The 26307-nt window shown below is 50.0% G+C and overlaps 3 protein-coding genes across 11 annotated transcripts in view; 2 read left to right on the top strand and 1 right to left on the bottom strand.

Moving 5' to 3' along the window:
• The window catches only part of RILPL1 (Rab interacting lysosomal protein like 1), a 40144-nt gene extending 25807 nt beyond the window's left edge, over positions 1-14337 (top strand). The window contains exons 5-9 of one of the 7 annotated variants that reach the window (XR_015242189.1): positions 3292-3464; positions 5141-5233; positions 11601-11624; positions 11809-11931; positions 13481-13617. Coding sequence is in view for 5 of the 7 variants with exons in the window: in XM_086681508.1 (XP_086537634.1) it covers positions 3292-3464; positions 5141-5233; positions 11601-11624; positions 13481-13625 (435 nt within the window). In the remaining 2 variants the exon portion in view is untranslated. The other 6 variants (XM_086681510.1, XR_015242190.1, XM_086681508.1 and 3 more) reach the window with 6 other exon arrangements.
• Positions 14338-17207: 2870 nt separating this feature from the next.
• SNRNP35 (small nuclear ribonucleoprotein U11/U12 subunit 35) lies at positions 17208-22444 on the bottom strand. The gene is made up of 2 exons (XM_025933307.2): positions 22317-22444; positions 17208-18064 (listed from the first exon to the last, which is right to left on the bottom strand). Exon 2 carries the CDS (start codon positions 18059-18061, stop codon positions 17321-17323), a length of 741 nt encoding a protein of 246 aa, XP_025789092.2. The 5' UTR covers positions 18062-18064; positions 22317-22444; the 3' UTR covers positions 17208-17320.
• Positions 22304-26307, top strand: part of RILPL2 (Rab interacting lysosomal protein like 2) — a 36739-nt gene continuing 32735 nt past the window's right edge. For 2 of the 3 annotated variants that reach the window (XM_086681512.1, XM_086681514.1), the window contains exons 1-2: positions 22304-22443; positions 23106-23272. The gene's annotated coding sequence lies outside the window, so the exon portion shown is untranslated. Of the gene's footprint in view, positions 22444-22850; positions 23273-26307 lie in introns of those variants that run through there. The other variant, XM_086681513.1, reaches the window with a different exon arrangement.

The following is a 26307-nucleotide window of genomic DNA, read 5'->3' on the forward strand; positions in this document are numbered from 1 at the left end:
CGGAAACAGAGCTTAGACATATTACTGGATTATCAAGGGCTAGATGGGGAAATGAAGGTCCAGAGGGGATCAGGCAGCTTGCCCAAAGGCCTCTTGGGAAGTGCGGATTTGGGAACCCTCGTGAAGGGCTTTTCACCTTCCCCAGGAGGTATGGATCCCTGCCAGACGGCCCCTCTCAGAGACACAGAGAGGCACAGACTTGCCCCAGTGAATGGCAGGGCCTGAGTTATCTGGGAAGGGAGAGGCTGGAGGGAGTGTGTGAGCCTGAAATTTGGGTCCACGGCAGGGGCTGCCCGTGCCTATGGGGTCCAGGCACAGAGGAACGGGGGGTGGGGGGGCGGGAGCAGACACGGAAAGAACACATAAAAGGCAATAGCTGCTATGCAGCACCAGCCCAGTGTTGCCGTGTGGACCCAGTGTAACCCAGTCTTCCAATATTTCTTCCAAAACGAAGCTCAAGACCCAAATAGTGTGAAATCTCCTGATATAAAACGGTTGGGAGGGGTGCCTGGGTGGCTCAGTCGGTTGAGCATCCAGCTTCGGCTCAGGTCATGATCTCACGGTTCGTGAGTCATGATCTCACGGTCCGTGAGTTTGAGCTCTGCATCAGGCTCTGTGCTGACAGCTCAGAGCCTGGAGCCTGCTTCCAATTCTGTGTCTCCCTCTCTCTTGCCCCTCCCCCACTCACTCGCTTGCTCTCTCTCTCTCTCTCTCTCTCTCTCTCTCAAAAATAAACATTAAAAAAAATTTAAAAATAAAAAACAAACAAAAAAAAAACTGTTGGGAACTAATTCCAAAGAGTTTTAGAACACAGTGAAGGCCACACAAAATGTTGGGGGGGGGGGCGGCACTGGGGGGACACCCAGACTTCCTGGTAAACTCCTACACATTCGTCAAGACCCCATGCACAGAGACTACCTCTGCAGTAATGTCTTCCATGATCCTTCCCAGTTAAAGTTTGATGTCCTTGCACTTCTTATTATAGGACTTTGTAAGTTTCTGTCTATGTGTATCTTCCCTCCAACCCCAGCTGACTCAACTCACTAGCTCAGTGCCCAGCAGGCACACAGGTGATGCTCAATAAATGCTGGAATGTTTATCGAGACATCCAGTATTTATCGAGATCCCAAATTATTCCAAAGATGCTCCGTGGTTAACCTGGGCAGGAGAAGGGGATCGGCATTAGTGAGTGCCTACTGCATACAAGGCACTTGCCATGCACGGCCTTGGGTGGAGGACACTGTCCAACTGTGTGGCTTTGTAGGAGGCAGACGCTGAAGACGTCCCCTGGGGACACAGCCCACCTGAAGGTGTGGCATCAGCAGATACCTAGAGAACCTTCTTGGGACGTGAAGTCGTCCGTACTTGTTGGGTGGGAAGAGGCCCCGCTCCATCGCCCAGAGGGCTTGGGGATGGCATATTTCCATCTTCTGCTGGAGCCAGGTGCCTCCCCTGCTCCGCGCTGACTCCTGGTCAGACCCGCTTCCCCCACCTGTGCCTGCTGGGTGACTCTCTGTCACTTGATCTGCCCTGCCGAGTGGTGTCTCCTTTCACATGTCAGAACAGCCTGTGCCGACTGTCCCGGGATGGAGGCATCTCAGCTCTGCCTCCTGGGGTCCTTCAGCCTGCTGGCCTTCTGTCATCGTCTGGGTCGGCATGCATTTCCTCCTGTGCTGCTGTGGGATTTATTTGGGGCAGGGGGGTGGTGTCTCTGTTTCAACCCCACTTTCCCCCGTTCCAGAGCTTCCCTGCTGTGGTCCTGAACTTTTGTCCACTCCTTCTAGTTGATGATGGGATATTGGCGGTTCAAGGGTGTCAGAAACCCCCGCAGATTTGGCCAGCTGACTCGGAGGCAGTTTGCAAAACCTTCCTTGCTATCAAAAAAAAAAAGGAGAAAAACACTTGTTAGAGAGGATGTGGAGACTGTGGAACCCTCCTACGCTGCTGACGGAACGTAAAGTGGGGCAGCTGCTGTAGGAAACAGTTAAACAGAGAGAGACCGTGTGACCCAGCAGCTCCTCCCCTAGGTATCCCCCCGGAGGAATTGAAAACAGGTTCAGACAAATCCTCGTACACAGATGTTCGTGGCAGCACTGTTCACAATAGCCTAAAGGTAGAAACAACCGAAATGCCCTTCAGTGGGTAATAGGATAAACAAAACATGGCATATCCACACGCGGAATAGTATTCAGCCATGAAAAGGCACAAAGCACTGACCTGCTACAGCATGGATGACCCTGGAAAACACGACGCTACCTGAAAGAAGCCAGACACAAAAGGAAACATACTGTTTGATTCCATTTATTCGAAATGTCCAGAAAGGGCAAATCCACGGACACAGAAAGCAGACAGTGGTCGCCAGGGTCTGGGGGGAGGAGGGCTGGGAAGTGACGGCTAGTGGGTATGGAGTTTCCTTTGGGGTGATGAACATGTTGTGGAACTAGACAGAGCTGCTGACTGCACAACACCGTGAATGTACTAAGTGCCACCGAAGTGTATTTTTAATGGTCGGTTTTATATTAAGTGTCTCTTACCAGTTGTGTTTTGTTTTGTTTTGTTTTGTTTTGTTTTGTTTTAAAAACCTTCTTGCTGTGAGAATGGGAGGGAGGATGGGGTTAGGGTCTGACCTGAAGCAGGTGACTTAGCACGCTCCGGTCCATCTGAGGGACCTGTGTGGAAAGAGAAATGCCCCGCCCGTGCACACCTGCTGTGATGTCACCTGCCTCTTCCCCCGGGCTCCCTCCGATCCCTCAGCCACTGGAGATGACGGGGCTTGACCAGAAGTCCAGGAACAAATGGGAAAACCTGTACGACTCAATGTTAAATGAAAAGGGAAGAGAAAACTGGGCATAAGCTCTGATTTTAACAACTTTGGCCAAATTAGCAAAGGTCTTCTTAGCAACGGTCTTAGTAAGAATACGAGGAGAGAATATGGGACAAGGAAAGCAGATCTATGGGGGCGGCAGCATTTGGGGTGTGCTGTTTCTTCCCCTTGGACACCTTTTAGTGGTGTTGGTAATAAACCCCTGAGTCAGGTGGGGAGGCACCAGGACGGCAGGGCTGGCTGCTGAGAAGGAGAACAATGAACAGGTGGCCGCTGGCTTTCGTCTCCAACGCGATGCTGACTGCACAGAACGTGAGCAGAGGCCGCCTGCGAGTTCTTAAAATAGCGCCCTTGGCAAGCTGCGAGGCCCCGGGAGGGTGGGAGATTCGGGCTCCGGCAGGATGCGGGGTGGGTGCTGGTGCTGGTGGCCGCCAGGAATTCATTAGCAGCATCTCTGCCTCCTCCAGACGGAGCCGGGTGGAGAGGAGTGTGTCTCAGAGGCGGAGAAGATGGCCATGGATCTCAAGGACCCCAACCGCCCCCGCTTCACCCTGCAGGAGCTGCGGGACGTGCTGCACGAGAGGAACGAACTCAAGTCCAAGGTGTTTTTGTTGCAGGAGGAGCTGGCGTACTATAAGAGGTGAGCGTCCCCGGGAGCTCCAGGGCTGGCTCCTTGCTGGGGTTGTGCGGAGTTTGGGAAGGACAAGAACTGCATCTGTCTCCGTTCCGGGGACCCTGTCTGGAAGCACTTAACGCACAAGTTCACGATCCCTTTCTGAAACTCTTGGGCCCAGGTGCGTTTTCTGATTCAGCACTTCCCAGCTGTTAGAAAGGAATACGTAACGCACACCACCAGCGAGCCCTGCGGCAGCCCCCCCCCCAAATCAAACACGCTAATATTTTTGTGGCCAAGATGTGAATATTCATACGACATGGGATAAACACTGTCATCGGCCTCATGAGAGTTTTTCAGGTGTTGCCACCAAATGAGTGACCAAAAAATGAATTTTTGTTTTTAGAGCTTTTTGGATGTTAGAATTTTGCAGATAAGAGATGGCAGAGCTGTGCAGCCTAAGTATTTGTTCGTTCGGTTTTTGGCCCGTGACCTCCTTGCATATATTAGGGCGGCACTGTCTCCTACGAAAGCCACTAGCTGAGTGGCTATTTAAGTTTAAATGAGTTAAACTAAAATAACATTTAAAATCCAGTTCCTCGATTGTACATACTGGTTCAGCTTTATACACACTACCCCTCTATTGGTTTCTCAAAACGTACTACATTTGTTTCTACCTCAGGACCTTTGCACATGCTGGTCCTGTAGCTGGGAAAACATTCTCTTTGACTCTTCCCATGGTTGACTGCTGGTCACTCAGGATTCAGGTCAGAGGTCACCTCCTCAGAGAGGCCTTCCTTCCACATTATCTCCCTTTCAAAGGAGTGCCCTGTCCCAGTCACTGTCACTTTACTCAGTTCACAGTCCTTCACCGTCTTTTTGAAATCCTGTTCGTTAATGTGCTTGTTTTATTGTATGTTTCCATACCAGACTATAACAACGTGAGACCAGAAACCACATTCGTCTTGTTCATGGCTAAGTTCCCAAGACTTAGGATAGAGCTTAGCACAGAGTCGGTATGCAACAAATACTTCTTGAGTGGAGAGCCAGAAGGAAGGACAGATGCACCAGATGTGGTCCCTGCTCCAGTAGGGAAAACGAGAGGCACAGAAGACACAGTGCCATGTATTTTTATTGAAAACCCACTGTAAGCCTGGCACATAAGAAAGTTTTACTGATGCTGTGTGCACTGGCTGTTCAAAGGGAGAGTTTACTTCTCAGGGATGGGGTAGGAACCAGGAAGACTTCATGGCAGAGGTGGCATTTGAACTGGGCCCTTCCCTAAAGGATAGGGTACTAGTCAGGTATGGGAGATGTTGAGATGGAAGAAGCCACAAAGGTATGAAGATAGCATTTGGCAAGGACAGGTTCTGTGTGGCAGGATTCTTCAGAGGAAACTGAAGATTGCGTTTCTGAGATGTGGGTTCCTTTCCTGAAATTCTTCACATTTGACCAGCTGGGCCAAAGAGACCATAGGCATTGCCTCCAGGGCTGACCTCTCTCTTCACTGGCCACGCCCACTGCTAAGAGGCCAGCCCCCCAGGCAAAGAGACTGTTGGGGCACAGGCCACTATGGCCATCTTCCTAGGTCCCCCTCTTCCTAGTACAAGCCCTCCCAGACCATCAGACAATACCCTTCTAGAATATTCCAGCTCTTACAGAATTTTTGACTGTCTTATCTCACACCTCTCAACTCCTTCCAGTGAAGAAATAGAAGAGGAAAATCGAATACCCCAACCTCCACCGGTCGCCCACCCGAGAATGTCCCCCCAGCCGGAGTCTGGGATCAAGCGACTGTAAGTGATGTGCTTCCTGAGTGTGGGGCTGCTCGCTCACGGCTGACCTGGTGGTTCACACAGCCTCTCACTCCTGGGCACCTGCTCCAGGGCCAGGCTTGTCACTAACCATCTCCTGCTGAGACAGGCCTAACCTCGGAGCACACCGGGCCTGTCCCTTGACTCTGAGTTCATCTCTGTATCTGAATGCTGAGTTCCTTCAGGGGCTCCCTGGGCAGAGAGGTTTGGGTAAGGCTGAGAGGGTGGAAAGGGGGCGGGGCCTGTAGCCAAGGCTCGGGGCTTCGGGGGGGGCCTGTCACTGGGCAGCAAATAAGACTGGTGGGAGAGATTCGAGCATCTGAAGGGTTGGGCCCTGGTCCGCTCGATCAGTGCATTCCCATGCTGACTCCCACACCACCCCCGTCTCTCCATTAAGTATTCACTGCTGCGTAATACATGCAGGCAGTCAGGCCCTGTTTGCTGTGGGGAGCACACAAGAAAGAAACTCAGCCTTGCCCCTCAACCAGACTTTAAACTACTTCAGTGTTTCTTTACATCAAAAGACTCCTTTGAGATTCCGAGAGTTTGCAGACCCTTTCCCTGAGGGCAGAGGAAAACCACACATACGGTTTCAGGTTCATTGACACCTGCAGCCCTTTAGGTAGAGGGTTAAAACTTCTGGTCTCGTTGGCTAATGTCTGCTAAGGGCCTACTATGTGCCAGGTTCTTTTCCTGCAGATAGATGATCTCATCCAGTCCCCACCGTACCCCTGGGAGGTAGAGACACTGTCATTCCCGTTTTACAGTTAAAGAAGCTAAGGCAGCTGCCTAAGGACGTTCAGTTGTTAAGACGCAGAGCCAGGGTTCAAACCTGGGCAGCCTGGCCCCAGAGCCCACGTTTCGAACTATTTGCAGGGTGCGCGTGCTCACGCTGTTGTCTTGTAGCCTTGATGTCTCTCCCGAGAGGGTCTTCCTCCCTCCGGGCCTTCTGGCTCTACCCTCTTCCTCTCTTTCTCCCAAACTCTGGCAGAAGCTTTGTGAAAGGAGGTGGCAAGAGTCGGAAGAGCCACCGGGAGTGTGTGGGGAGGGGCACTGGGGTGTCACTCAGGGACCTCACCCTTTACAAAGCCAGTTACGTTAGGAAATCCTCGGCTAGCCCTCACCCTGTGAAGCGACTGAACGCTCAGCATTGGTGGCCGGGAGGGGAAACCAGGACACGTGCAGCCTTGTGACTGCTCTTGGAAAAGGCCGGCTGCCCTCTGGAGCATGTGCGTGAACGCGTGGCTCCTTCCCAAGCCCCTCTCGCCAGCCTCACGTTGCTTATTTGCTTGGCCCTCAATCCCTGTGTGCAGTCCCCAGTTCTGGTTAGCCGTAAATACTTACTGAAGGGTGGAACTTGTAACCAGAAAGGCATCCTCTGAGTCCCAGCACTGTTTGGCCATGTATTAATTAGTAATAACATTGGCAATTGAAACTCAACTCAAAGTAACTGAAGAAAGACTGGGAGCTAAGGGACCAAAAATTCCCAGGTCAGACTGGCTTCAGGCTCAGCTGGATCCAGGCCTTGTCATCAGGGCTTTGCCTCATTCCCTCCACCTCTGGCTGTTTTCCTGAACACACTGTCCCTCAGGGTGGCAACATGGCAGACATCAGCTCAGCCTTCTGCTTTCTTCTGTCTGAGACTCCAGTGGGAAGAGAATCTTCCACAGGAGTCACGGAATCAAGTCTCATTGGCTCAGACCGGCTCACATGGCCTCTAAGCCAATCACAGGACAGTATATCCATCAGCCGGGTTGGGTCTCCTCCACAGGCCTGAGGCTGGGATGGCTCAAACTTGGTCTGGTTCAGATGGACCGGAAGTAGGGGCGAGGACGGGTCCCCCGGGGCTCACAGGGCTGGGCGGACAGAAGGATTGGGTGTCCGTTGTGGCCTTATCATGGGGGTGAGGGTCCTCCAGTCTGAAGTCTTATGATGTACTCAGTACCCAGGGAGACTCTCACCCTTGGTTAGCGTTTCTCATCCAGCGCTAAGGAATGGGATTGACTTTTGTTGAACTCTGAGCCATCTGCCAGCCCCACACACACGTGTAGGAATGGGCATCATTGACCTTGTGCTTCAGTAGCTACAACTTTGGGTTAAGACCTGGGGAAGCTGAGACAAAGTTCATGAGCCCACATAATCCGCCCCTGGGCTGAGGAGGGGCAGGACCGAGAGACCAGGCCTATGCTTCCTTCAGCGATTCATTGCCAGGTCTTTAAAAATCAGACCCTCTTAGGGGCGCCTGGGTGGCTCAGTTGGTTACGCGTCTGACTCTTGGTTTCAGCTCAGGTCATGATCTCACGGTTCGTGAGTTCGAGCCCGTGCTGACGGTGCGGAGCCTGCTTGGGATTCTCTCTCCCCCCCCCCCTCTCTGCCCCTCCCCCACTCACTCTCTCTGTCTCTCTCTCAAAATAAACTAAAAACAAATCTTTTAACGCCTCTAGCGCCGTAACCCTAGGATGTACGCAGCTGTAAGCCTGCCCTCCAAGCGGGGCCGTCCTCGGTTTTAGAGTTTTCTGCTCCAGCCCCCCTTTACTCGCAAGCAGACAATTAAGAGGGGCTTTTGCAAATCCCAAACTGGATAAAATGCAGAGACGAGTTATCAGAATTAGCCAACAGTCTTCTTCCCACTGGTCCCTCTACCCACACCTGAATAGGCTGTGGTGTCTAATCCTTTTTTCCAGACTGTTCTACAAAGGACTCTGGGCCCTTCTCCCCTTCACTGTGGCCTCTGTCTGCTCAGCAAAACCTGGGGCTCCGAGACTGGGAAGAGAAGCCGCTGGAATTGGGGAGCCAGAAAGCGAGAAACACACAGAGGGGGAGAGAGAAATCAGAATCCCCCCATCCACAGGGTGCAGGTGGCCAGTCCCATGGCCACCCCGGCCTTCTAGGGGATGACTAGAAGATCAGACTGGCACAAAAGGCTTTTGACCAGCCCAGGCAGGACACTGGTCGCCTTTGTCCACCTCGGCTGCTGACTGAGAACTGTCAGTGTGGCCTGTGAGCCCAGAGCCAGGGGCCGGGACGAATCTTTCCTGGGGCTGGGGCAGGGAATGGGGCTCTTAACATGGTTTCATGCCCGCCTCCCTTCCCATCCCTCACACCTCTGGCACCCATCGGGGTCCACTTGTCCCTCGGTCCTTGCTTTTGTGGAATACGAATCACACAGCCTCTTTAGTACAGGACCTGGCTGCTTCCTAGCTCAACCTCATGCCCTTGACCGTTTTTTTCCACCCACCAGTGTGTGAGCAGTACCTACCCTGGAGGTCTGGAGGGGCTCCATCAGCTTAGAGCACCTACACTGAGGTATCTTCCCCCTGGTCAGAGACTCAGAGCTGGGAGACTTAGCCCCACTTCTCAGATGAATATTGGGCCCAGAGAAGCCCACTGACTTCATTTAGATCGTACCATTGGGAAGGGTCAGAGGTGGGGTTTGAACCGTGCCTTCTGTGTACCTCCCACCGCCCGTTTCCTTGCCCCATTCCTGAGTCACCAGCTGTGGGCCGACTGCCCAGTCCCTTCTGTCCCAAGTGCACCACAAGCCAGGGACGTCAGCGTCTACGTTTCTGGGCTGAACCGGCGAAGGGAACCAGAAACTCCTGTCACCAGTTAAAACTGTGCCCAGAAGATGGTCCAAGAAAAGCTTGTGACTGAGCAGCTGCCGGCCGGAGAGTCCAGGTTGGCACTGCCTGGGAAGGTCACGAGGGAGCTCTGAGTGACTCCAGTCTTGTCCCCAGCGGCCACCAGGCACCAGCGCCCCCTTTGTGTGGCCTCTGTCTCTCCGTTACAGAGGTACACACAGCACCCAGCTGTCTGCTGAGCAGGGGCGGAGGCTCCGGCCAGGGAGGCAGGGCGCAGGCAACGGTTCTTATGCGCCCGAGAGGTTGGCCTCAGAGGAGGCAGCCACCCAAGTATCAGACACTAGTCCCTGTCCTCCTACCCACCGCCCTCCTTGCTTCAGCCCAGAAATAGCTTCCTCACAGCCGCCCATTGCACTGCCTGAAATGCCACTGTTAGAACTGCATTTGGTTTGCATCTTCCAGAAATAATCAGTGGGGAGGGAGAAGGTAAAGCCAGCCACACCATATTCAGACATAAACTTTTGACCAAAAAAAGCCAGTCTTTTTTTTTTTTTTTTTAATGCTTATTTATTTTTGAGAGAGAGAGAGAGACAGACAGAGCACAAGCAGGGGAGGGGCAGAGAGAGCGGGAGACACAGAATCCGAAGCAGGCTCCAGGCTCCAGGCGGTCAGCACAGAGCCCAACGCGGGGCTCGAACCCACGAACCGTGAGATCATGACCTGAGCGTAAGTCAGACACTTAACTTACTGAGCCACCCAGATGCCCAAGCCAGTCTTTTCCCAGGAAGTGGCTGTCCCTCCAGAGGACAGGGAGGCTTCTGGGAAGGAAGGGGGCTGTCCATTCAGTGAAGCATATAGTTACTTTACTGGAACCTTCCAGGTGTCCCGAGTCCCCTGTGCACCAGTCTGACCCCTGATGGGACCCCAAACGAAGCCCAGCATTTCCAGGCGGGCATACATCTCACCCTGCATCTGGGGCCATCCTCCACAGTGACTGTGTCTTTGGGGGCTCCCTGTCATGCCAAGAGGGGTCCTGGCAGAGGTCGAGCCCCTGGAAAGCCAACAGTGCCGGACAGCCCAGCCTCTGGGGATTGGGCACGTTCAGATGACAAAAGGTGCCCCCTTTTCTCATCGCCGTGAGAAGACATCCACGTGGTTCTGCCAGGATGCCAACTCCCAGCTGCCTTTTGAAGTGTATCAGAGGTGAATCCAAACACAGATAATCCCAAACCTCACTAGACACTCACATTCTATCTTTTCCCCGCCCGCATCTAAAAAAAAAAAATCAAAATTGTTCAGAATAAGCTCTGATTCTGACTTGAGTGTCGTTTCTTCTTCGTTTTCCTTGCCAAGACCAGGGACGGACGAGAACTCGGTGTCAGCTCTGACTTAGCAGCGGGGGTGGCCCGTGCACGTGCTCTGCCTCGGTCCTCTTGCCCCGCCCACTCGTCTTCTCTCCTGGACCCCCCACCCCGCGCCGGCTGCCTTCTTCGGGGCACCGGGCCTGCGGTGCATGGTAGTGGGGGAGATTTGCTGGAAGACACCGAGGGTGTCCCCACTAAGCTACGGCGGGTTTTGACTCCTTCTCTCCTAAACCCGGGCCTGCCTTTCAGCCCCGAGGCCGACCCTGTCTTCCCTCAGTGCTGCGTGACTTTGCTAGGGCTGCCTTAATAAAGAGCCGCCAACTGGGAGCCTTCAGCGACAGAAATGTTTTGTCTCACCCTCCTGGAGGCTGGGAGTCCCGGAGCCAGGGGTGGCCAGGGCCCGTTCCCCCTGAGGACCGAGAGAGAATGTTCCGTGCCTCTCCTAGCTTCAGGGGTTTGCTGGCGATCTTTGGCCTTTGCTGGCACGTGGAGGCATCACCTGGATCTCTGCCTTCATCTTCACGGAACGGCCCCCCTGTGTGTGTGTGTGTGTGTGTGTGTGTGTGTGTCTCCAGATTTCCCCCTTTTATAAAGATCTGCTCTTCTCGGGGCGCCTGGGTGGCTCAGGTGGTTGAGCGTCCGACTTCGGCTCGGGTCATGATCCCTCGGTTCTTGAGTCTGAGCCCCTCGTTGGGCTCTGTGCCACCAGCTCAGACCCTGGAGCCGCTTCGGATTCTGCGTCTCCCTCTCTGCCCCTCCCTCTCTGCCCCTCCCCTGCTCGTGCTGCCTCTCAAAAATAAACATTAAAAAAAAAAAAGGAAAAAAAGATCCACTCTTCTCTAGTAGAACTTTCTCTTGTTGCCTCCTTCAAATAAGGTCGCTTTCCGAGGTCATGGGAGCACTTCACCATGAGTTTGGGGGGGGGGGACACAGTTCCATCCGTAACGCCTACTATAAGCAAACCCTTCAGCCGGTCTGTGCGTGGAATGTGTTTGTTTTTCATGCCTCCTCTGTTTTTATCTTCTCTGTGTCTATCTGTACTTTCCTAACCAGGATCTTTACAGCCATAATGCCCATGGTAGCAGCGGGACTGATAATAGATGACCCCACCCTGCAACCTGTCCGACGACTCGTTTCCCTTGTAGGCACTGTGTGTGTTTCTGCTTGCGTTCTGAGCTGTGCCTTTGGAATGTGTGCTGAGGCTCTGCCAAGGCCGGCCTGTCTTCCTTGGCCACTCCAGCTGCATGGCCCCCACCCGCGCGTGTGTGTGGAATGTGATTTCAGACCTGTGCCCGTGAGTCTCGATCTGCACGAGGGCAGCTGCGGAATTCTCGGCTCTGTCACCGATAATTCTTTTTGTCTTTTCTCGTTTCCGTTCTAAAAATCACCTTGTCCGTGATCCAGTAAAGAAGGTCCTTTAAGTGACGGGTCAGTAATCAACGCCCACTGTGACCACCACCCCCCCCAACCCCCGAGTGACACTAATGCCGTGTTCGACCTTCACGCCCTAGCTTTCTAAACCGCTTTGTTTCGCTGAGCCATCGTCAGAAAGCCATTTGATCCCGTGAGGAGGGGACCAACGCTTTGTGTCTCTCTGGGTCCCCTTGGACAGGAAGCGGCATGTGGCTTTCCTGCTTGAGTCAGGTAGAGGTGACATGTGGCAGTGATGTGTTGCTGTATTTTTGGCCAGCTGATTGCCCTGATCACACTATGGAGAGAGCTCGCAAATAACCCGGTATGAAAATTGTGCCTTTGTGTGCCAGGACGCATGTCTGTTGTAGAGAAAAGAGCCTTTAGCTGGTAGGGAGAATTTCTCCAGATACACTTGGCTTGCCCCAGCTTTACAGTGAAAGACCAGTTTATTCCCGGTAGGAGGTGACCGTAGGGTCCAGTAATCACAGAATAATAAAATCATGTTTGCCCAGATGTGATTAAAACTGAACTCCATAGGCCACAGCACTTACAAGCCGGGGGGGGGGAGGGGGGGTGGGAGTAGGGGGGAGCTAATAGGTGAACAGACAGAGGAACTAAAAATAGTTGATTTGAAGCTTCAGTTTCTCAGCGGTGCATTCCTATTCCTGCCCCTGGGAAACATAACATAGCTATTATCTCTCTCACCAAGTTCAGGAACCAAAATTGAAGAGTAGCAGAACTTGGTGAGAGAAGAATGAATCTCATTAGAAAGTACGGGTGTCGAAGGGCAAGTTAGCCAAGGTTTTTGGGAGAAATTCAAGGTGGGCCACCTCAGGTTTACTTGAGGGTCCTGGTCTTTGTGGAGGTGGAAGTAAGGCAGACCTCCTTTTAAATGGGCCAGTTCCGGGGCGCCTGGCTGGCTCAGTCTGTGGAGCGTGCGACTCTTAATCTCAGGGTCGTGAGAGCGAGCCCCATGTTGGGTGTGGAGCCTACTTGAAATAAAATTTTAAAAAATCAACGGGCCAGTGTATAAGCTTTTTGCCTGTAATTTCTGCCTTCGTCTTTTAGGCATCAGATGGTTCACTCTGATCAGTGATCAGCAGTCACAGCTGTTTTAAAAAGACCCCGTGGTCTACATCGGCCACTGCCAGTCAGCAAGTCACTGTGCGAAGGTCTAAAGGCTTTCGCCCTTAAGTCAGTTTCCAACACTGTAAACCGACGTTTTCCCCAGTCTCATTTGCAGACGGTTTTCACAGCGTTTAATCACAGAACTGTGTGCACCGTTACTTGTTTTTGGTTGTCTCGTTCTTCTAAAATAACTACTCCCGACTCCTCTCTAGCAGTAATATCCAGGAAATCTGGGCCCTGATGTGCTGCTTTTGTAGTTTCCCGATTCACGTTACATAACTACCTAAAGGAAAAACATTTGTCTCTTTATGTCAGAATCATCTTAAATTCTAGTCATTACTTTCTCTGCATCGTTATTACTTTCTCTGCATCGTTAGGGTAAAGAGACTCCAGACGTGTGTTTCTAGTCGTTTTTTTTTTTTGTTTGTTTGTTTGTTTTGTTTTTTATGTCCGCTGATAATGAGAACAGACCCTCAGCAGTGCTTAAGTAAGAGATGAGATACATCACACATCAGTAGTTGCATATGCCCCGTTCACACTGTGTCACCTCCAAGGTGCGGTGACAATGACATGCAGAATCCCCTGCTGCTTTCTCACATAACTTTGACCCGCACCCGCACCTCTCCTTTCACACCTTGGATTGAGCTGCTTCCTTCCACGTCTGCTGCTGTGTGTCCTGGCGTTGCAAAAACGCTACCGTGCACAGCGAAGGCGGGCTCTCATTTCTCTTTCCCTTTCGAAAGGTTTAGCTTCTTCTCCCGAGATAAGAAGCGTCTGGCCAACACACAGAGAAACGTGCACATCCAGGAGTCCTTCGGCCAGTGGGTCAACTCCCACCGTGATGACGGTTACACGGAGCAAGGACAGGAAGCCCTGCAGCACCTGTGACCGCAGCCCACCTCTGCCTTTGGACCTGAACTGTCCACCGCCAGCACCTGCAGTGGAACCTGGCAGGGGTCACTACCTTGCACACCTCTCGGTTCAGATGCACCCTCAAGACTGATCCCTCAAACAGACTGTCTCCTTTGAGGAAGCACACTGAAAAACTGATGCCAAACTCTAAAGAAATGTTTATTTATACCCAGGGCTATCACCGTTTATAATAGATGACCGATCTCTTAGGATATATATTTAATAATAACCATGAGCAGAGGCCAGACTTTTGCATTAACTTCAGTAACACAAGCTTCTTTAAGCCAAATACATCACATGCCACTATAATTGCTGTTTGACTTGCTTTGTATGAAATTCTGTGTGTAGAGGTTTTGTTCACCTGTTTGTCATACTTAAGTGGGAGGCAGGGAAGTGGTATTCATTAGCTCATTCATGGAATTGTCAGCGGTGGTAGCATAATACGTAGGATGCATCCATTAGATAAACCGGGCCCCCAAAGTCACCAGACGGGCTGGCCCCACTTAGATGCAAAGCAACAGAACCTAAGGACCCCCGTCCTCCCACCCAGAAACTGGACACAACTTTGCAAGAGCTGGTGGTTCTCTTTTGCACCTTGTTACGGATACTGCCTAGAGCATGTAGCGAGTGCCTTGGAATCGGCTGTGAGTTATGCAGTGCTAACCAAACAAAGTTGCTAAGGATGAGACATTGCAGCCTTTCTCATTTCTCGTTTGTTCCCCCCACCCTTTTTTTCTTTTAGCCTTCAATCCATTAAACACAGTCCCCTATAAAGAAGACAAGTGTCCCAGAGCAGATGTGGAATGGGGTTGGGGAGCCCAGGGGGTGCAGGATGGGGGTGGGGAGTAGACAGACCTGCCAGTGCCAGGGTGAGGGCAGTGGGTGGAGAGGTGGTTTGGGGACTACACGTCTGGCTGACTCATGGGGCTGTGGTGGCAGACGGAGAGCCAGAAGCCTGCATCTGCTGAGTTGGGGTTTTGCCCAAATAGCACTTTCTCTCTACCCACGGAGGACCCAGGGCACAGGCTGGGTGCTGACAGATTGAGAGAGGCAGCGTGTGCTAACAGAGCGCTCAAGTACATCTGACGGGTCCACGTTCTACACCTTCTCCCCTGGTTTGCTGAGAAACCATCAGTTGGTTTGCAGAGTTCACGGGGACAATGTTTCCACAATGCTGAAAATAATGATCAGACAAGATAACGTTGCTTTTGCGCAGTGGTTCTCAAAACTGACGCTAGTTTATTCTCAGAGTATAAAAGCAGGTGTATTGAGGAATCTCCCTTTCCCTGGCCACCTTTGGTTGCCCTTTCCCCAGGAGCAACCAGTGTTGCCAGTTTCTTGGGTGTCTTTCCTGAAAGGGTTTATAAATATACATGCAGTTATGTAACAAAATATATTTTTTCTTTTTTTTTTTTTTTTTTTTTACATAAATGGCAGCATACTATATATGTGCTATGCTGTACCTTCCTTTTCTTAGAATACCCTGGAAATGATTCCACATCAGTACGTAAGATAGTGGGTTTCAACGCCCCCCAGCGACGTTTGGCAACGTCTGGAGACATTTTGGTGTTTTGGTTGTCACAACTACTACTGGCATCCAGTGGGTAGGTTCCAGGGATGGTGCTCAACATCCTGCAATGCCCAGGACAGTGCCCCACAACAAAGACTCTTTCAGCACCAGATGTAATAGTGCGAAATGGAGGACCCGTCTGCCGCGTCGATGTGTCATTTTTCATGTTTGTCCAGACCCCACGGATGGACAGGGAGCTTCCTTTAGCACTGCACACTTTCACACCCATGCGTCAGTCTGCAGAATAAACTAGAAAAATTGCTAGGTGAGAAGATGTATGCCTTTGTTGTGTAGCTACTGCTAAGGTCTCTGCTGTGGGGGCTCTACCAATTTTTTTGTTTTGTTTAGTTACCAGGGCCCATACAAGATGAAGCCTCAATGTCAAGGATGCGGTCTGAGGGGTCTAATCCATCCATGTTCTGGGACCCAGGGTTGACAGCCGCTGGCTTGGACAATGTAAGCACCACGACTGGATCTCTTTCTTCCAGTGCTGTCTCACAACACACCCCCAGGGCGGAGTGCTCGTTTAGCTGAAATACCTAGCAGCTCAAGCCCATAATGCACTTCTGGTGCTGTAATAGGGAGCCCTTTGTACAACCTGTGTGAAATCAGAAGGGTGTTCCTGAACGGCTGTTTTCTGAGACGTGGGGGACGTGGTAAGATTCTGCACTGGAAATTTACAAAGGAAAGAGCCTATTTTTCTAAAACTGTTCTTGGGGCACCTGGGTGGCTCAGTCGGCTAAACGTCCGACTTCGGCTCAGGTCATGATCTCATGGTCCGTGAGTTCGAGCCCCACATCGGGCTCTGTGCTGACATCTCAGAGCCTGGAGCCGGTTTTGGATTCTGTGTCTCCCTCTCTCTCTCTCTATGCCTCCCCTGTTCATGTTCTGTCTCTGTCTCAAGAATAAACATACATTAAAAAAAAAAAAAAAAAATTAAAAAAATAAATAAATAAAACTGTTCTAACAGCTAACAGCAGTTTTAAGATAGGGCAGGTTCCCTACATAACAAAGAGATTCATACTCGTAAAGCAAAAACCTAGTCGTGAATGTGTTGAGTCTCGATACTAAATTGTTTGCTTTGCATGAAACATCCTGAGTTTTAAGACCCTGAACTTGCAAAGATACAGCCATTGCTAAAACAGAAACATTAAGTGTCACTTTTTTTTAAAACCACGTGAACAGCCTGGTACTCAAAGCCCTCAGAAGAAGTTATAGTCGATATGATCTATGCAGCCCTCCTACAAATGGGAGGCCAGGTGTCCAAGAGGGAGAAGACAAATCAGTCCATCAGAACCAGACAGAAACCTTTCACTGGCTTTTCCTCATTTTCATTTCACTCTCTTTGGAGCTTCATCTTTTCAAAGGGCTGGAAGGCTGCCATAAACCAGAACCCCATAGCCCTGCAACTTTGGTTTTTCACTTTAAATACCAGCCTCCCTGCCAAAAAACAGGAAAAAAAGGCAGTCAGCATTTGGCTCAAGAATGGAGTTCTATTTGTTCAAGGGTAGCTGATTGCTGACCTAGACCACTGCTCACACTGGCTTTGGTACGAAGGTCTGGACGTTCTCCCTGAATTCACTTTTCTATCCCATTTTTATTTCAGTTCGGCAGGCCTGTACGCTATAGATATACAGATGGGAAAGATACCACTTTCCCAACAATCTAGCCAGATTCGGGTTCCCAGGAGTCAGAGCGATGCAAAGGATTTTCGGTCGTCACTTCTTTTTCGCCAGCCCCTCAAAACGGTCAATTCCAGTAGACAGGAGAAAAGGAGAATCGCAAAACAAGTTCTCTACTGCCAAATTAAACCAGAGTGGTGGCTCCGTACACGTGCCCTTCTGTATGGCTGCCGGTGAGGACACGACTGTAATAAATGTAATGGGTCCTTAGAACTACAAGGTGAAGAGGAGAAACCCCGTAATTATCAGCGTGTTCAGCTTAAACCTGGGTTCTAGACTGGAAAGAAAACTCAACTCCAGACCCCATCACCACCAGCAAGTTTTATTCAAGCACTGGACGTACACTTTGTATAAAAGCCACGCATCTCTCTGTGCCTCCGCGGTGTCTTTGTTTGGGCTCTGGTGGTGCTGGTGAGCCTCTACTTACTTCGGTCCCTCTTCTCCCTCCCCTTGGCTCTGTCATCTCTGAAGTCCCTCTCTCTCTCCCAGTCACTTTCTGGCCACACCCTGGTTGCCTCTCTCTCCTGCCATCTCTTCTCCCTGCCTCGGTCATGGTCTCGGTCCCTCGTCCGAGAGTCCCAGTGTCTCTCTCGCGACCGGGATCGCTCCCGCTTTTCCCTTTTTACCTCTCTGTACTGGTCGTTTTTAACAACCGGCAAATTAATGGGTTTCCGAAAAGGTCGATCCCGCCCCCCAAATCTCAGCTGCCCGGATTCCTTTTTCCCCCCCAGACCTCCTCCAAGGCGCCGAGGGATCCACCCTTTGAGGGTCCTTTCCAGTTCGTAGTCCACGAATATCTCGTGCTGGTCAATAACCAGGCCGTCTGCATCTCGGTAAGCTTTGATCAGAGAACGCTCCTCTTTGTATTCGATGAAGGCATAGCCTTTCGAAAAGCCCGTGACCAAGTCCCTCACCAGCCGAAGCCGCCGGATGTCCCCGTAGCGAGAAAATACTTCCTTTAACTTCTCCTCTTTGGTCTGCAGGTTTAGTCTCGCCACGAACAGGGTGAGGAGGGGGTCTCCCGTGACGCCTTTGTTGGGGGTGTATCGTGCCAACATTGCCCTCCAGATAGCGCGATCGTGTGGGTCTTCATCGGTGCCGTCAATGCTGCCAGCTTTAAGCGGGTCATACTCCTTGGCGATGGGCATCCAATCGTTCATGTTCTAGGAGGGATCACAGCAACCTTTAGGGAGCACCTCCTACGAGCTACCCATTTAATCCTTACAACAGCCCCACGAAGCAGATACTACCATTCACCCCTTCCTCCAACAAGGAAGGAAGCACGATTCCCAGGGCCTGAGGCCTCCCAGCTAGAAAGTGGGCAGAATGGGGATCAAAGCCAGACAGCGGGGCTCCAGGATGCTCTCACCCGCTGCTCCTCCGTCCCTCCCGGGAGGAAGCAGAGGGCATCGTGCTTGAGTGTGGTCCATCTGTGTAATCAACCAGGTTATCATCTCAGGGCACTTACCAATTATATTATAACGTGGCAACACGGATCAACATCCAGGCTTGCCTTTCAGACACTAAAATGGCCCTAAGGGGCGCCTGGGTGGCTCAGTCGGTTGAGCGTCCGACTTCAACTCAGGTCATGATCTCATGGTTCGGTTCATGAGTTTGAGCCCCCCATGGGGCTCTCTGCTGTCAGCGCAGAGCCGGCTTTGGGTCCTCTGTCTCCCTCTCTCTCTGCCCTTCCCCCCACCAACATAAACAAACATTTAAAAAAAAAAAAAAAAAAGGTCATAGGAAAACCAGCCTGGAAACTGCTAACGGAAAACGGTGTTTTTAGAAACTTTACTACCAAGAATTTCGAACCTGTACCTACGTAGAGAATGGCATGACCCTCCACAAACTCATCACCTGACTCTGACCAACACGTGCCTAGCCTGGTTTCATCTGTGCGGCAACTCACATCCCCATCCCTAGATTACTCTAAAGGAAATTCTAGATATTACACCGCTCATCTGCAAATGTTTTGGTACGCATCATTAAAAGAATAGAAAGATAAGGACTTAAAAAAAAAAAGTACAAGGGAAAATGGCGCTTTTAATGTAGTATTTTGCAACAGGTAGCAAAGCTAAAACTACAGTGACTTAGCAAAAGCAGGCTCTCAGGTTCAAAAAGGAATATGGGATTTCTTCCCAATTCCCTGGCTGATAATCTGTTTATGCCTCTAGGCATGGGAATTGATTGCAATGGTAATTTTAGCCTGCAAGCATACTCCAATTATCTGATACATGATAATTTTTTTGAAAGAGGGTGGAAAGTTTAAGTTCAGAGGAGAGGCTGATACATGGTAATTGATTCACATTCTGGTGAATCTGCTGGAATAATACTTGCCAACATTTCAAGACACTGCTACTGCTCACATGACCACCTCCGTAAAACTTTAGAGCCAATACTGAAATATGTTACCTTAAAACTAGGACTCCAGGGGCGCCTGGAGGGCTCAGTCGGTTAAGCATCCAGCTTTGGCTCATGTCACGATCTCACGGTTTGTGAGTTCAAGCCCCGTGTCGAGCTCTGTGCTGACAGCTCAGACCCTGTGGCCTGCTTCTGTGGCCTTCTGTGGCCTGCTTCTGGATTCTGTGTCTCCCTCTCTCTCTGACCTCGCTCCCCCCAGCCCCCGCTCTCTCTCTCTCAGAAATAATAAATGAATAAACTTATAAAAACAAAAACAAAAACCAGGACTCCAGGAACCTGGCTGGCTCAGTCAGTAGAGAAGGTGACTCTTGACCTAGGGGTTGTGAGTTCAACCCCATGCTGTAGAGCTTACTTTTACAAATAATAAGGATTTGGGCACCTGGGTGGCTCAGTGGGTTGGACGTCTGACTTCAGCTCAGGTCACGGTCTCACGGTTCGTGAGTTCGAGCCCTGCATCAGGCTCTATGCTGACAGCTCAGAGCCCGGAACCTGCTTTGGATTCTGTGTCTCCCTCTCTCTCTGCCCCCTCCACCACTCACGCTCTGTCTCTCTCTCTCCCCCAAAATAAATAAACATTTAAAAAATTTTTAATACAAAAATAATAAAGATAAGAAAAATGTAGGGGTGCCTGGGTCACTCAGTCGGTTGAGTGTCCAACCTCGGCTCAGGTCACAATCTCATGGTTCGTGAGTTCGAGCCCACGTCGGGCTCTGTGCTGACAGCTCAGAGCCTGGAGCCTGCTTCAGATTCTGTGTCTCCCTCTCTCTCTGACCCTCCCCTGCTCACGCTCTGTCTTTCTTTCAAAAATAAATAAACATTTAAAAAAATTTTTGTAATAAAAATTTAAAAATTATAAAACTGGGACTCTGTCAAATTTATATAGTAATCCTCATTCATAACATCTTCCCATGATATTCATTTATTAAAATATGGGGCATCTGAGTGGCTCAGTCTGTTTTCCTGAACGCACAGTAAACATTCTTCAGTCTAGTGTCTGCTTCACTTTATCTCCAGATTCTACGACACTGCCTGATAAACACTGGGGAACTGAACTAACTCCAATCAAAATTCAATGAAACTTTTCTTTTGTCCAAATCAGACAAAAAAGATGACTTCATGGCGAACTAAGAGCCAAAACGACTTTATACTGTCTGCCACCAAACCGTAAAAGGAGGTATATGACTGCCAGCACTAACCAGCAACTTTGGAGGAAGCGCCTCTCTGGCACCCTTATCAGTGAAAGGATGAGGAACAGCTGGGCAATGAGACAAGAGAGGATTTCCAGGCCCCTCTGGGCACTGCCTCTAACTCTTGGGTCTCTTCTCTCTCATGGTTGGAATTTCTCCACATTAGAAAAAAAAAAAAAAAAAAAGACAGAAAGAAAGAAAAGAAAAAAAAAAGAAAAAGGAAGAGAGAGCGCGATGTTGACTCTCTCCCTGCTCTAGTATTCTCCAACAATTCCACTCTACTGGCCCTACCACTCTGGGCCGCACACCCCACCCTCCATCACAGGGTTGCAGGAAAACAACAAGGACGATAATAATAATTATTGTTAACTTGAAGACGTAGGAGGTGCCAGGCCCTATGCTCAGCACTTAACTCCCCTCACCTCCCAAAAGTGTCAGGATCTAGGTTTTAGTATTAATGCCATCTCCGGTGAGGAATGAAAGACACAAAAAGGCTTTCTTTTGGGGGGCGCCTGGGGGGCTCGGTCGGTTGAGCGTCTCACTTTAGCTCAGGTCATGATCTCACCCTTCGTGAGTTTGAGCCCCACTTCGGGCTCTCTGCTGTCCGCACAGAGCCCGCTTCAGACCCTCTCTCTCCCTCTCTCTCTGCCCCTCCCATGTTTGTGCACGCTCTCTCTAAACAATTAATTAATTAATTAATTAATAATTAATTTTAGGGGCGCCTGGGTGGCGCAGTCGGTTAAGCGTCCGACTTCAGCCAGGTCACGATCTCGCGGTCCGGGAGTTCGAGCCCCGCGTCAGGCTCTGGGCTGATGGCTCAGAGCCTGGAGCCTGTCTCCGATTCTGTGTCTCCCTCTCTCTCTGCCCCTCCCCCGTTCATGCTCTGTCTCTCTCTGTCCCAAAAATAAATAAACGTTGAAAAAAAAATAATAAAAAAAATTAATAATTAATTTTAAAGCAGTAAATGCCAAGAGAGCAGCAGGCTTCACGGCTTCCCATTCGTCTTTCTGGGAGTATTCCCTCCCTTGCCGCATTATGTTGAGGTTTCCTACAGTTTGTTTGGATTTTTAGATTCATGTCATTATTTCATAAAACGGGGATGAGATGTGAGAGATAAGTGGTGGGGGATGGAGGCGGAAGGGGCAATTAATCGTTAAAGGCAGAAGTGTGGAAAGTGAAAAAGAACGCTGGATCCGGAGACAGAAGACCAGGTTTAAGACCCAGTCCTATCCTGGGAAAAATTTAAATCATCTGTAAAATGTAGCTACATGCCACTCGACTAGGTTTTTGTGAAGATCAGAAACAGCAGTGTCCGTGAAGGTGCTTTATAATTATACATTACGATACAGGTCAGTTAATTAAGAAACCACCGAACAAAGCGTGCCTCTCCTTACTGACTCCGCCGAGTTCGGATATTCCCGCGCTTCGCATCCAGGGAGGAAACAGAACTGAAGTCGGACCGACGGAACTCTCCCGAGCATGCGCAGTGGCGCGGTGGCCGCGAAGGCGGAAGTCGGGGGGCGGGAAGCCTACACCCCAGTAGCCCCGCAGTGCCCCCGCCTTGACCACCGGCCCTCGAGGCTGGCCCTCCCCGACCTCTCGCCTTTTCAGTGGGCGAAGGGGAGAAGGGGTCCTTCTTCCACCCCAGCTCCCGCCCTCGCTTCCCGCAACCCAACCCTAAAAGGGCTTCCCGTTTGCCAGGCTTCAACATGGCGGCCCTGACAGGAGCGCGCGCACTGTCCGGGCCGAATTCTCTCGTCCTTCCCGCCGGAGTGAGCCCTGCTGCCACCAAGCCGCTCCCACTCACCTCAGAAAGGCTCGGGATCCCTTCCCACGGAAGCCAGCACCAGACTCCAAACGCCGGTAGATCCCTCTTGGCCGCCTGAGCGGAGCTTTACATTGGGAGAAGCAGATTCGCCACGGGCAGTGTTTTGGTGGGTTTTTTTTTTTTTTTTTCCTTTTCCGTTTTTGCTTTTGTTTTAAGAAATTGAATCCACGTGCGTTGAGCGTCGACGGTACAGCATCCCCGAAGAGAATGAATTTTCCATTTTTCTGACTTTTTGCACGAAGACAGAAACTGCTAAATGGAACAGTGAAGTTGAAAGAGTACCGAAAGTGCAGTTAGTGGTCTGGGAGTGGCCGAATCGCCCTCCGCAGCGAAGGGATCTGGCCGCGCAGCGAGAGTGTCAGTTCTCAGACGCAGTTTGGCAATCCGGTGGTGTAAAAGCGTCTTCAAAGGATGCGTGTGCTGGTTCACACCAAAGGAGAAAAGGGGTCAGGGAAGGGTTGACAACCCTGACTCCATCTTGCGGCGGCCACCATTTTGTGGGGTTCCCCGACGAGCCGCCACCTGTTGAAATCATGGTAAACATCCTGAGGTTTGAACACCCGGGAAGTTCCCCCGTCTCATAATAGTGAGGCAAAAGAGGTCAACCGATTACTCGGCAACCAACTGAATTTCCAACTGAAATTTCTCCCTCGTTGGGGCTTTAAGCTTTAAAAACAACTCTGCGGACGGGCACACCAGCTAACTTGGACTGCCCTTCCCAGTTTGCAAACCCAAAGAAAGCTTTGACTCCTTTTCACTCGTTTATAGGCTCGCTCCTGAGGTTTTTGCTTAACAGTTTGGAGCCGAGTTTGGGATATGAAGCGACCTAGTCACCTCCTGCGGATCTCTGGACCTGCAGAAGCGAGCACCGCAGCCCGGGGTTGCTTCTCTTCCGGCGGCTCCTATAATCCCGGGCTGGGAGTGGGGGATGGCAGGTATGGTCCTCTCACATCCCCGATCACCCACCTTGGTAGAATTCAGGAGACTTTTCTGCTAGCAATTCAGGGAAGGATTCTTCCAACGCAGAATGGGTACCAATCTCTCAGAAAGAGCTCTTACTCACCAGCCATCTGGGGCCCGGGGAGCTGTAAGTTTCCTCAACCTGGGCTCAAATCACTAAAGATCATTTAAAACCTCCCTGGTCCCGTTGGGCGCACCTTTGGTATCCCTAAATTGGTGTATTTAAGAGCACAATTGGAAAGGTGAAACTATCATACTTCCCCAAATCAGTGGAAACCTATTTCAATTGGTACGTTTGGAAGTAGCCTCCAAAAGAACAGACTCAGCTCTCAGCTCTGGCCTCCGCAAAAGGAAAAAAAACTCAATAACCAAAGAAAGATGGAAAGGATTAGAACAACTCAATACTGAATCAAAAATGACCCACTCCTCTTCCATCCAATTCCCTCCCCCACCACTGCACGCCTTCTATTTCCTCCAGTGTATGCAGGTCTTTCCAACCTTCTTATTCTTTGAAATTTCTCCCTCCCCAGCCTTGCCACCATCCACACTCCCAAAACTAACATCATAGCCCCTTTCAAAGTCAAAGGCACTAGCCCTAATCCCAGTAATCTGGTCCTCTGACCCTCTGGTCCTAAACAGAACTTCTAAATCTTGCAAGACTTTCCTAACCCTAAAGAAAATCCAGAAGAGTTTACCCGACAACTAATTTGGACTATCAGTGCCTATAATCCAGGCCCTTCTGACCTTTACCAACTAGTACGCATGCTTGTTGGACCAATATAGGCCCAAGAATGGATAAATAAGGCTGGAAGGGAAGACCCCCTACAGGATTTAAAATTTCCTCATAATGAGGCCCTAGAAAAAACTACCGATATAGTTGCAAATTTAGTCAAAATGATTCCCCATATGTGGGGACCTCAAAATAAATTAGAAGGCAGTACAAAATAAATAAATAAATCCCGAACCTTCCAAAAAGGAATACTTGAAATATAAACGATGGTTCCAAAAGAACAAAAATCTCAAAAACCATTCCTTTATCAGATTTGAGGACAAAAGGGGATTTTTCCCTTTCTCTTAGCAAACACTTATAACAATTCAGAATGAAGATGGTTTTATTCTTATAGACATTAGGGCACCTTATTCAGTCCTCAGCCGCAATTTATTTTCCAGTCCCCTGCCTCAAGAATACGAATGCATCTGACCATGATCAGGGTGCTTAATCAGCTACCAACTATCCCATTATCTCAACCCCTAGATTTATTCTTGGCACTTAACAAGGCAACCATTCTTTTTTATGGGTGCCCTCATCCCCAGCACTTTTTTTTTTTTTTTTTTTTTTTTTTTTAAGTTGGCTCCATGTCCAACTTGGGGCTTGAACTCCAGACCCTGAGATCAAGAGTCACATGCTCTATAGGCTGAACCAGCGAGGTGCACCACCCCCCTTTCCCAAACACTTTTCTTAGGAAGAAATTTTTTGCAGGCTCACTGGGCCCATATTTCCTTTGACCAAAAAAATGAAATGCTATTAGATCTGCTTGCTCAATCTTCAGAATTCCTAATTCTACTGATCTGTTCAGGACTGCCCCCCAGTCGGTCCACTGCCCCCTATTCCTAAATGCACTCCCTGATCAATTGTGGGCCACCTCTTCCACCGATATATGACACATAACCTTGGTTCCCCAATAACTATTCAAATTGATCATTAAAGGCCTCACCCAGGGGCGCCTGGGTGGCTCAGTCGGTTAAGTGTCCGACTTTGGCTCAGGGCATGATCTCGCAGTCCATGGGTTCGAGCCCCACGTCGGGCTCTATGCTGACCGCTCAGAGCCTGGAAGCCTGTTTCAGATTCTGTGTCTCCCTCTCTCTCTGACCCTCTCCCGTTCATGCTCTATCTCTCTCTGTCTCAAAACTAAATAAACGTTAAAAAAATCTTTTTTTTTTAAATAAAGGCCTCACCCAATATTAAGCAGTACTTATGGCCATTATAAGAATAACTCCTGTTATCAACAAAGGATTGATCATCCCCATTACTAGTCCTTGTATTACCCCCATGTTTCCAGTTAAAGAGCTCCGTAATAGAGGAAGGTATCTTGTTCAAGACCTTAGGGCAATTACCAGTAGGGTCATACCCTGTCACTCTGTTGCTCCTGACTCCCACACCCTCCTTTCTAATATACCAGCTGCAACTACTGCTTTTTCTGTTGTTCCCTTATGCAGTGCCTTTTTCAGCATCCCTGTCGACCCCCAAAGTCAGTATCTTTCTACTTTTACGTGGAACAATCAACAACACATTTGGAGAATCCTACCCCAGGGATATACTGAAAGCCCTGCCTGTTTCTCTCAAACCTTCCATGCTGACCTACAAGATCTTGATTTCCCTGGGATATCTACACTTTGCAATATATAGATGATTTATTATTATGTTCTCCTACCCTAAAGGCCTGTGGCACTGACACTAAATGCCTTCTGAAGCAATTAGCCAACAAAGGACACAAAGTATCTAAAGATAAATGACAATTCTGTTCTGCCTCAGTCAAATTCCTAGGCCACCTTTCTGCCAGATGGGCTAAAAATAGAACCAGACAGAATTACTACCTTCACCCAGTTCCCTCAACCCCAAGACTAAAAGACAATTACACGGTTTCCTGGGTCTTGCTAGATACTGTCGCCCTTGGATTCCCAAATATTTCCTCATAGCTCAACCCTTATACTAAGCCTTCCATACCACTACCACTCCAAACCTGATCCCATGGTCTTAAGAAGCTCCTTTGTTATTTTTTTTTTAAGTTTATTTGTTTATTTAAATAATCTCTCTACCCAACGTGGGGCTCAAACTCTACTTGAGATCAAGAATTGCATGCTCTTGGGGCACCTGGGTGGCTCAGGTCATGATCTCGCAGTCTGTGAGTTAAGCCCTGCATCGGGCTCTGCTGACAGCTCCGAGCCTCGAGCCTGCTTTGGATTTTGTGTTTCCTCTCTCTCTGCCCCTCCCCTGCTCGTACTCTGTCTC

This window comes from Puma concolor, chromosome D3 (assembly GCF_028749965.1).
Source record: "Puma concolor isolate L17-30 chromosome D3, mPumCon1.1.hap2, whole genome shotgun sequence".
NCBI classification, from domain to species: Eukaryota; Metazoa; Chordata; class Mammalia; order Carnivora; family Felidae; genus Puma; species Puma concolor.